This window comes from Bremia lactucae, linkage group LG1, assembly GCF_004359215.1.
Source record: "Bremia lactucae strain SF5 linkage group LG1, whole genome shotgun sequence".
NCBI lineage: Eukaryota > Oomycota > Peronosporomycetes > Peronosporales > Peronosporaceae > Bremia > Bremia lactucae.
In genome coordinates this window covers 11,767,851-11,779,800 of record NC_090610.1, presented here as the reverse complement: position 1 = coordinate 11,779,800, position 11,950 = coordinate 11,767,851, and the positions used below count along the sequence as shown (strand labels likewise).

At 45.4% G+C, this 11,950-nt stretch overlaps 2 protein-coding genes across 2 annotated transcripts; one reads left to right on the top strand and one right to left on the bottom strand.

Annotated features, from left to right (window-relative positions):
• Window positions 1–4,459: 4,459 nt before the first annotated feature.
• On the bottom strand, window positions 4,460–8,392 carry CCR75_005488 (uncharacterized protein; the record flags this gene model as incomplete). The annotated part of the gene is made up of 1 exon (XM_067963569.1): window positions 4,460–8,392. One exon carries the CDS (start codon window positions 8,390–8,392, stop codon window positions 5,081–5,083), a length of 3,312 nt encoding a protein of 1,103 aa, XP_067820060.1. The 3' UTR covers window positions 4,460–5,080.
• Window positions 8,393–8,483: 91 nt separating this feature from the next.
• Window positions 8,484–10,762, top strand: CCR75_005489 (uncharacterized protein; the record flags this gene model as incomplete). Its single annotated transcript, XM_067963570.1, has 6 exons — window positions 8,484–8,652; window positions 8,745–8,889; window positions 8,980–9,223; window positions 9,302–9,884; window positions 9,968–10,272; window positions 10,350–10,762. The coding sequence occupies 6 exons, from the start codon at window positions 8,484–8,486 to the stop codon at window positions 10,509–10,511; spliced, it is 1,608 nt and encodes a 535-aa protein (XP_067820061.1). The 3' UTR covers window positions 10,512–10,762.
• Between the last annotated feature and the right edge of the window lie 1,188 nt (window positions 10,763–11,950).

Here is an 11,950-nt window from a genome sequence, read left to right as displayed (position 1 = left end):
TCAACCTCCCCACATAGCTCTCCGACCTTCTGTGTGCGAAAGGCCACAGGAGGGTGGCGGATAGTGCACGCATTCAACAAACTGAATGCTGCAACAGTACCGGCTCAAACGCCGATACCGAGAAAAGACGTTATCATAGATGGTATGTCTAAGAGTACGATCTTTTCGTCTATGCATCTGATGGATGGGTTCTGTCAAATCCTTATGCGTGAGCGGGACATCCCGTACACAGCAGTGAGCATCCTCAGTGGGGTGCTTTGGGAATGGCTATAGTCTTAATCTACAAATATGACCAGAAAATTAAACAATGATCCAGAGCCGATGGAAATCGACAACGCTCGGCCATTTCATAGGTCTTCTCGCGTTTATAACCGATGTCCAAAGTGTGCATACTGCAAAAAACTGGGGCACACGATTCAGCAGTGTTTCAAGTCCAGGAACCAGCAAAAATGTCGCGACAACGGATATCGCCGCGATCGTGCAAATGTCAACTATTTCGAGAGCGAGTCAGTCGAAGCAGAAACCATCGCGACTGTGTCAAATGAAGCTATCACCACAGTAAGTGAAGCTGACTTTGCTTCCTTCACGGGAAAATATTTGATTGTCAAAAAGGGTCATCTTGACGATCGCGCTGTTAATATAATGCTCGATTCTGGCGCCACATGCAATGTGGTGAAATCGGGGTTGCTGCTACGCGTTACGTCTGTAGTGGCAATTCAAGTCACTTGTTTCGACGTCACCAATACCACCAAAAGAAGATGAAGAAAGGAGTCGCAAATATCTAGCTGGAAAAAAGAGAAAAATATTCGCTATGTCTCCCACTGGAAGGATCTCGTCGCCGATTTCAATCAGTGTCAACGAGAGATTAAATCGGGGAGGATGTAAGGACCAGTCAACTCGCTGATTCCTTGACCACTTATTTCGATTTATCTTTTGAATTATTCATTTTCTTTGATTCAATTTTACATATGCGCCATAATAAAAAGAAGTAAAAAAGGTTTGCGCAATTAGAGGAGATGATACTTAGTAATAATTAGATTTAGGATAGGCGATACCTTAGGAGTATACCAAAAGTATCCGTTAGTAAAACTAAATTCTGAATCAGTCGTAATTTATCCTCGTTCCTGACAGTATTGCTAACAAGCATACTAATTCTCCACACGATTGCAAAAGCAACGACAAACTACCACTTGAATCTTACCTCGCAGTCTTATCGCGTCGGTTCTTTCACTGTATTAAAAACTCCTTCAAAATGACGTCCACAGTCAGCCGAAAATGCTTCAGCAACAAAACGAGCTGGCTCAATGACTTTATCTCGCCTTGTATCGCACACTTTTCTGTTTGCCTCTTTCTTCCGCGTATTGAAAACTTGATAGCGACTTCCGGCACCAATCGTCGGATCAGTGCGTCCACTCACATTAGCAAAGTGGACCAATCGCACGCACTCTTTAGACGAACTGGCCAATCGCATACTGTTGTGGTCCACATGAACACGAGCGGACGCTCCAACTTGGAGTGCGCACTCTTCGAACGGTCTTCCAACCGCTCGATATGGTGATTCTGCACCATCTGTTCCAACGAGCGACGCTTGCCGCGCTCGTGCTCAAGACCCTCCTCCAAATCATGGAGGAAGTGATCGATTTTGTCGATCTTCGACATTAGATCCGACATACGGTTCGGATCTAGTTTTCCCTCCTCCACCACAACCTTTGATAGACTCCCACGGTGGTCAACGTTTCCTTGTGGAACGTATTCAGAGCCACCGTGATGTGAAGGGGCAGCGAATGAGTCATCTTGTTCGCTGGCGTGGTTGTCCACCTTCGCATGACAGCTGGGAGCCTCGTCCCTTGCTGGTTGCTGACGTTGAGGGCTTCGTCGGTCAGTATGACGAGACCCAACCTATGGTTCAGAGGGCCCATCGGAAAACACGCCCCTGGCGCTTGTAAAACGATTGTAAAACGTCAATCGCGTCACGCATCTCAATAGAGATGCGAGCCCTTCCCCAGGGCGAAGAAAGGGAATAGACATTCCCTTTTACCCTTTTCAAGTTGTCTATCCAACACGGACAGGGATCACCCCACGTGAGGCATGGAAGTCCAGCCTCACGTGACAACCTATGCAATTTATACTTTGCACCGGTTGGAGTTCTTTTCTCAAATTTAACGCGATTCGCGTTAAGTTTTTGAAACCAAGCTTCGCGTCCAATGTCTTTGACAACGCACGCCAAGCTTGCATAAGCGAGACTTTATCTCACTTATTAATGCCACCAAAATCATCGATGCTTAAGAAAAGCATCGAGATAGAAATCTTCCTCAGCGCGAAAGTTCTTCGCGCTGGGATCAAGGCCATGTAGCTTTGTCGCAATAAATAAGGGATATTTATTGTGAGGAGTAGTTTCTCCAGACAAGTTATTGATAAGCCGTTCTGGCAAAAGCCACGGCTTCTTTTCAGGGGCGAGATGAGACAGTTTACTGTCTTCACTCCCCTGAGTGGTACCCACTGAAGCAGGGGTACCACAAGAACTTTCAATACGATGGCTTACGCCATCGTCGTCACCTTGCACAGAGACACGGGCAGGTAACCGTATGGGAGATCTTACGAGCGATGAGGGATTATCCTCATCGTCGGATCCAAATAGACTGTTTACTCGTCTATCTTATGAGCCCTCTCATTCGAAGACTCATAGTCAGCCACCTGACGTATATCAGGCGACTGTTCCATTCTCCCCGAGTTGGCCACTTCATCCGACTCGCATTCGTAGTCGACCTCCAAAGAGGGGTCGTATTCACGTGGTGAATCACCACGTGCACTCGCAACATCTAGTGTTGTGCGAGTGGAAGACACTACGGCAGACGTTCCGTCTGCCGCAAGAGATAGCAGTGCGTCACCCGCGGCTGCATGAACCGCTGCCGAAGGCGCAGCACTATCGTCACCCCGCATGAGTTGATTCTTCATGCGATGAAATTTAAAATGATGGATCTGACCAATCAACATCGTTTTAAAAATTAAGTGGTCACATTGCGACCACTCCATCCAATGACACTCAGAGTGATTATCGTTCAAGGGAGGGGTGATGTAACGGGGTGTATCGTTACATGAAATTAAAACTTAAAGGTTGTTAATTAATATATTATCTAAAAGGTAGATAATATTTGGAGGATATTACTTTATATAGTAATATTCAGAATTCTTATCCATAAATAGGTATTGACCATTTATACCTATTTATTCCGCAGACTAATCAGCTGCAGGAGTAATCAAAGAGAGAGTTACAGATGAGATAGAGATGAGAATTCATTTACATGTTTAGTATTAGATTATAATTAAGTTAGCATTTACAAAAGTAGAACAACAGACACTTAATTATATTAATACATTTTTCATTTTACCCTCTTTAAGCTTCTTGTCTTAAAGGGAAGTCTTCATCTGTTCGTGCAGTGTACGTGAAATAACGTAGGGCACCACTCGCAACTGAAGCAGTGCGAAGTGGACTTGTACTGAAGCAGTACAAGTCGTAGTGCCCCGTTTCACTAGCCAATCAGGACTTTAAGTGAGTATGTTTTTTTCAGAAGGGTGGTGGCCTGCTGCCCGATGGTTGTGACGGGGCACTGCCGACTTGTACTGCTTCAGTACAAGTCCACTTCGCGCTACTTCAGTGCGAGTGGTGCCTCACGTTTCTTCACGTACACTATTGCTTTAAATAGGGCTAAAGTGTACTGTTTTTTAATATAATTAAGCTCTTCTGTTTCTATCTACTTACTACTAACTCAACTATATACTAAAAACAAAATATGTAATAAAAACTAAATGTCTCTCTTTGCGCGAGCAAGTGATATAATGGGCATATATATAATAATTAATGGATAAGCTTTCCGATTATTACTATTTAAAGTAATTTCCTCCAAATATTATCTACCTTTTGGATAATATTAATTAACAATCTTTTATTGTTAATTTCATGTAACGATACACCCCGTTACATGTATGATACAGTAAACAAATGCGTATTGTGTATCGATCTGTTGAAGATCGATACAATTTTAAAAGTCATTTTAGGGTTGTTGTAATGGATTTCTGAGGTGATTCATTAAATCTTTTACGAGCGTTATCTGATTAATAGGCTCTTCTTAAGTCGTCAAGTAATGTTGAAGACGGAACACTTATTGTTGCAACACTGGCTTCTCCTCACTGTTGGATGGCGTAGCCAGCTCAATTTCAGGCCAGCGCAAAGGGCATCCGCTACGACGTTGAAACGTCCTGGTTTGTAGTCTGCGTAAAAGTCATGCTCCGCGAAGAAAGAGAACCATCTCGCCATTATTTGTGAAAGATGTGGACTGGTTAGGCCCGTTCGTAAAACAAGCATGGCCTGTAAACAATAAATGGTGTCTATCCACTAAGAGATAGACCCTAAACTTAACTAGTGCATATTTCTTGGCAATACGTTCCTTGTCGTGCACTGGTTAATTTCGATTAGTTATTAAAGCTGACGCTATTGATAGCAGACGACGCGCTCTGCACCATCTGTATCAGATTGCATTAATACGCACAGCTGATTGCAAAACGCTGATCTCAGACCACATGAAATGATCTGTCTTCGTCCAGTTTCCGATGATTAAAGAAAAGGTGGAGATAACAAATCCGCTTAGATCTATCTTCAACGAGCGCCGTATTTATCCTATGCTAGCCTAAGTTTCCAATGCTGCACTGCTTGTATCTACCCCGTATGATGCTCCTTTAGTTAACGGTATCTTGGCGACGGTGTTGGGCAGGAGAGAGCTCGTATATGTTACGTGACATCCCGTTACATTCACGGTCACCAGTTGTGCGCAGCTTGTTGCCACCAACCTGGCGCCGCGGGCAGCTTTCAGATGTTAGAATGACTTTGGACAAACAAAACTTAATCGAATGCAGTACCCCATTATCTGAGGACAAATTCCAGACATTCTTCTCTTAACGATTTGTGTCTTCAGCAAAAGCATACCAAAGGCTTTAAAAAATGCTGCATTAGACACATAATGCCACGCTGCGCATAGTTTCGTGGCAATTATCGACTGTTGCTCCACTTTTCCTTCCTAGAATCTTATTGTGCGATCTTTGCTAGGGATGCAATAGCGTAAATTTTAATCTCGGAGCCCCCGTCGACCTTAACGATACCATCCGAGGCATCTGTGCCAATCAGCGATCCTCTTGAGCCCGCCTCATCGCCTGACAGAATTATTACCGAATCCTGCTTTTCTGGGACTACTGGTCGCACATCATTAAATGAAACAGTGACCACACGGCCATCCACGTCAACTGAGCATGAGCCACTGCTCACACTTATAATAGCACCCACAGAACCACTAGATTCGCCAGCGAGCACCTCAACCTCAACACCCTTCATCTTCCAAGTCACTTCACCGCTAGCAAGTCCACCGATTAACAAGTCGCCAGAATCCTGATTGAACGCTGGTGTCATAGGAATGCCAGTGCCTCCCATCATGCCAGGGGTCGCCGCAGGTGTCACAGCTAGATTCATTCGACCCATTGGAGTTGCGGCACCAAAGCCGGGAGTCATTGGGTTGTGGCTATAGCCGGGAGTGTTTATTCCTGGCGTCATAGGGTTAAGACTAGGAGTCATTGCAGACAAACCAGGCGTTGTGGGATTAAAGCCTGGAGTCATTGGCTCCATGCTGATCGGCTCGTGACCGATACCAGGAGTTGCGGCTGATACATGTGCAGGCGTCGTTGGATTTAGACCTGGCGTCGTCGGAATATGTCCCATCATGTAGGCCGGAGTTCTTGGCTGTAGCCCAGGTGTCGACAAGTTTAAACCAGGCGTCGCAGGGTTGAGTCCAGGAGTCATTGGGTTTGCAGCTGGTATTACAGGCATTATTCCCTCTCGTTTTGGGGAGCGTGGAGTCATTTGAGTTGCTGAGTTTATGTACCTACTGTCGGACATGTCATTTGACGGCGCCGTAGGTTCAAGAGGAGTACCAAAACTAGTAGCGTGCGTAATATCCTTCTCCTGATTCATCTGTGTCTCTAGCAATGCATCATCGTTGCCAACATGCCAAGCATCGCCTCCACGACCAGAAGATTGCGGAGTGCCCATACCACGATGCAGTGGAGTTGCCATCGGTGTCATGGCACTGCCGTGAAGTGGTGTCTGCGACGGCAGCGGCGTGGCGCCAGTCATTGGCGTACCAGCGTAGCGAGGCTTGTCGATCACACCACCATCGCGCGTGCCCGCCACAGTGATATGGAGTCGATCAATATCCACGACTTTTGCCTTGCAATGGATTTCCACCTTAACTTTTTGGTCGCTTTCGTCGACGACAATACCGATGTATCCTTTCCAACGCCCCTTCTTCACTTTCACAGTCTGGCCGACCAAATCGGACTCACGCTGGAATCTCCCACCTCGTTGATTTTGCTGGCGCATTCCGGCGCCCACTCGAGGCACTGCAGAGTTCGAGATCATATCAGAACGCGCCTTGCTACCGGAAAGTACCACACAACGCGCACGCGTCACGAACATGCCCGAGTTCGTCGTTACGCGGTTGTTGTGGATAAATAGATAGGTTCGGTAAATGTGTTTCACTGTACCACTATGACCTGAAAAGGGCCCTTCCAACACATTGACCATTTCTCCCACGCTAACATGATTATGTTTTTTATCGAGAGCCGCTGTCGTGCGCGAAGACACAATTTTGCGCTGCACTTCTTGGTCCGAGATGTTTCGTGATTGGCCATTCTGGCAAAGCACCGTGAAGCTTTCACGCCCGACATGGGCAATTACACCTACATCACCATGAGCCAGAGCGACGAGATCGTACAGCTCTTTGCCCTTGTATGAATCAAGACCGTGCGATATCTCCGCAGACTCTTGCAAGTCACGAACACGAACTTGAATTTCACGTGCCATACTATCCACTAGTACAATGGCTACTGGAGCGCCTCCGCCATCATCTACTGCCACGACAGTACCAGTCTCGCCGGAGTACAAACCAGACACAACCTTGATATGATCTCCTACTTTGACATACTTCATAAGTTGTTTTAACTGGAAATCCAAAATTGTATCTTTAATCTCTTCATGAAGCGGCATGACTCGTACAGTGTCGTTGGCTGTATTTGTGCTCAGTACGACACCCATGAGATTTACCAGATCACCTTCAATCACCCGCACCGTATCACCCTTCGTAAGGTCCACTTTGTTTTTCCAATCGTCTGATTCAATAGACGCCAGCATTTCTTCGGCTGTGTTTTCGCCATCTCCCCCAACAACAGTCGAGAAACGATTAATTTCATCCAAAGTCGGATTAACATCATCTGTAATAAGCATCGTAGCAACATTTACTTCCTTAATCAAAAATCCGTCTTGATAAAAATCATTGTCGAATGTATCCATCATTTCTCCTGTCGAAGGATACCGTCGACGAGCCACATCGGCTCCGGGAACCATATTTGCATGAAAGAGTTTCTGTGGTGGACGTTGACCTTTCTTATACTTAGGCTGCTCGCCTCCAGCCAAAACGATCGGATCAAGCCGTGGGAGCAGTTTTACTACCGCCCGCGCGCCGTTGTCAAGAATTTCAATGACCTTGCAGAGATCTTCCTTGTAGAGTCCTGCGCGCTTCATTCGTGCCCAAGCGCCTGTGACTAGTGGCTTTCTGCGTACTTGCACTGTCAGAACGGAAGTCATTTCATGTATAGGAACGAGCTTCATTGACCACTGCTGCACGTCACGCAGGCCATTTAGACAATCTTTAGCGTGTGGTTCACGCTCTGCCTCCACGTAAATAAATCCCTTGGACTTAGAAGCCACGACAGATTTGATCATGAGTGGCTCGCCACGACGCGCAAATTCGATAAATTTATTCATGAGCGCCACGACGAGATGCTGCTCGCGGCCAGGCTTGCACTTGAACACCCACATCCGTGGATCCTGTATAGATGGCAGTAATGATTGCTGCGCCACTTCACTTTGGATCACATCGCCACCCTCTTCATCACCATCATACTGCTTTCGACTCTGTTGATGGCGCTTTTTAATGCGGTTGACAATGGCTTCAGCACTCTCGGACTCGTCGAACTGTGTGCGATCCTGAGGTTCATAGCGGTAAGAGTGGCCAGCCTCCACTTCCTCGGCCATCTGGCGCTCTGAGCGATAAAAATCGTCGTCTTCGTCTTCTTCTTCTTCTTCATCTTCGTCAACATCAGCCTCTTCCTCAATGAACTTATTAATGGGTTTGCGGCGTTTCTTGGGCTTAGGCTTGCTGTCCGCGGTCTTGCGCTTCTTCACAGGTGTTTCCTCCTCTTCTTCATCCTCCTCTTCTGGAATGTCGTCCTCTGACGCATCCTCGTCCTCCGAAAGATTGCGGTCCAGTTCCTCTTCGCTTGATGACATAGTAGCGTCTCGTTTCCGCCCCCTTCAGTGTGCACCTTCAAATGTAAATATCAATTCGCAGCTTATGGACTAATTTCACTTAATTACTTTTATGTCTGTACAAACTTTTGAAAAGGCATCAGTCGGCGCCAGCTTTCTCCCCCTCGCTTTCCGGTGGACCATGGCAGACCCAGCAACCTCAATCAATGTGCTATTAGGAAAGCCCATATTGCTAGCTCGTGTATTAGCCTTCGTGGGATCTGCAGATACGCGACTGATGGGTGCGTAGTTTGACATGTAATAGATGGAAAACAATAGCTTGCGCATTTTGACGTCGATCTATTTCCTCTGGGTGTTTCGCTATGTTATACAGTGTGCCTTAATCAGGTTTGGGCAAGAGAGATGATGAAGCCATCAGTGTGGGAGATTTCAGCTGATGTTCCGTACGAACCGTTGTTAATCAATTGCTTCCGACGCGCCGCTAATTATTGCTATCGAGAGGTGGACGCACCCTCACCGTAAGTAGCAATTGCTGTGTCTTATTACAAAGAGTGTCCTTTTCGTAAACAAATGGTATGAAATTTTGATTCTGACGCCTATGATGGCAGCAATGTGAATCGACGAGGGTCGCCTCCTGCTATCCGGGCGTGTTTACTGAATGAGCGCACGTCCATGCGGGAATATGTGCATGACTTAAAGCTCATGACAGCGGAAAACGAGTGGTTTGATAGGCCGCCGCGAACTTTGAAGCTGGAAGACGTGCTTGAAATAAAGAACGAGATGCATAAGAATTCTCGCAAGGCATTTGAGAATCCAGTCCTATTAAATAATCGATTTAGTCGAAACCATGAGGTGCGAGTAAGTCAAACAAAAGTTCTTGAGACGAGAGTACTAGTCGTATGCATAACAATAAGTTATTTTTGTCTTCAGCTAGTTTCAGGTTGCATCGACCAAGAGCGCGCAAATTTTTACTCCTGGTCGCTCGAAAAACAGCGCCTGCGCGCATCTATGACTCAAAGTAATGCCTCATGTTACGACATTTCTGAAGAAGCCCTAGCGGTTGGCTGCACTGACGGATCGGTCAAAATTTGGAGCTTTGCTTCTTTGGAAAGTCGCAATATCGATACTACGACGTTGGTGAATGCTTCGCCAACGACGTCAATTTCCCATCGCTCTAGCCTCGGAATGGTACCCTTTATTAGGACACGTGCAAAGGACAAAGTGGTTAATGTTCGAATCGACCACAATGATGGCACTTTTCTGCATCTGGCGACATCGACAGAAAAGGGAGAAGCAAATGTTTGGGATGTTTCAAAAGGGGAGATCATTCTGTCAATTCCATCAAGTAAGATTCACAAGTCGATGCTGCCACGTTCGCAGAGAGAAACATGCCCTCAAATTACAAGCTTGATGCTACTGCGTAATACGCTCGTTTGTGGAACATCATGCGGTCTGATTCGCGTGTTTGATATGCGTAGTTGTAGACTCACACACAGACTCGCCGGCCACCCAGGTATCTAAAATGACGTTTGATCATGTAATCTGCACGAAACTGTGTTTAATTATCTGTGGTTAATAACTTGATTGGCTTTCTAGGTGCTGTCGTGAAAGCAGATACCAAAGGAAGGGTCTTATGGTCCGCTGGCGATGAAGGCACGGTTCGTTGGTGGGGTGGAAAGAGCGCGAGAATTTTGTCAAAATCAGCTTTGTGTGAAGGTTCCATTTCGGCGCTTGAAATGGATGAGACTGTAGTTGTTGCTGGCTATTCAGAGCAGGGTATGGAGGCTTGGGACGTCAGAACTCAGCAATCGTTGTGTACATTTAGCAATCGCGAGCACGGCGGTGTCAAAGCGCTCCAGTTTGACAACCGCAAGCTAGTTAGTGTATCATCGACCGGCAAGGTGAGGTGCATGCTAGATATAAAATTCGAAAATTTATGTACTAGTTGTAATGATTCCTTCGACATACCCATGAATAGGCGGCGCTTTGGAGGTGGTACGAGCCTAATCCGGTGCGATGGTTTGAAACGCAGTCCACCTCTGCGCGAATAATATCTGCCAGATTCAATGACCGGCACCTGGTTTTCGGTACCGACTGCGGAGAAGTCGTGGATTATGACCGACTAGCCCCAATTTTTTAGGCAATGTGCTTCTGTATCATGCGCTCTGCTTATTAATTACGTAGAAAGTTAAGATGGATTGTACCTAACTCTCCTTGACCTCCATGTGGAAATTATAAGTTTTGTTTATTTCTCAACGAAATCTTTCGTGTCTATAGAGTAACAATTTGCTGTAAAATACAGCTTGCATAGTAACCATCTAATAGTTACCATATTTTTTGTGCCACTCGCTTCCTCCGTCGTCAACACACTTAGTGCAACGTTGTGTCTGTTGACATATCCGAGAGTCGTGTGGACTTAAACCTCCGAGTCCACTGTAACGGGATGCGGTGACCAATGTTATTATGGAACAATAAGGGATAATGTAACGGGGTGTATCGTTACATGAAATTAACACTTAAAGGTCGTTAATTGATACATTACCTAAAAGGTAGATAATGTTTGGAGAATATTACATTACATAGTAATATTCGGAAGTCTTATCCTTTGGTAGATATAGGCCATTATATCTACTTGCTCCGCGGTCCAGTCAGCGCTGGACGCGCGCGAGAGACAGATAACACTTTATTACATGCTTTGTCTTATTATATAATTAAGTTAGTATAAAATAGATTCTAGCAGCGAGGTTAATTTAAAGTTAAATCAATTAATGAACAGAACTGTCGCATTGAGGCAGTAATATCCCCGTGTATCATAATATTGGATATGTTATGTAAATTATTAGAGGATAATAATTCTAGGGCGTCGATCGATACCCACCCCCCTTATTCCGTAACCACCCCAATTACTATATTAGGCAATACTCCAACAATATTTGGCAACACATTGATCACGTATGACCCCTAACATCCACCCAATACAAGATGTAATTTCCAGACCAGAGACGCGATGTAAAAATTACTGCTAAATCAACTTGTCACTAACGATGTCGTATTCTTCGATTATTCGTTTTCTTATCTTTGTTCTTTTCGTTCTTTGCGACTACTCTTGTTCTTCTTTGTCTTCTAATTGGCATTGCTTTCTTCTAATTAGCATTGGTTGATGCAGAGCATGTCCGTGCATTGTGACCAGTGCCACGGCATAAACGGCAGCGCCGCACAGCAGAATCAATCGCAACAATCGCAGTTTGTTCGACATTTCGCTCAACATGCTTAAACTCAGGTAGCACCCTAAGTGGAAAATGGCGCTATGGAAAGAATTAGTGGGGAAGGAAGCGTTGTGCTTGTATTGCAAAATCATGATTTTCCACCGGTTATTTCATATAAAGGAAATATAGAGGGTGGATGTTAGGGGTTAGGGGTGATCAATGTGTTGCCTGATAATGATGTATGTATTGCCTAATCCAGCAAGAGGGGTGGGTATGGAACAAGGGAGGGGTGGGTATCGATCAACACCCTAATTTTATCCTCCTTTATCATTCCTTTTATATTAATTATATATATGTAACGGGACACCCCATC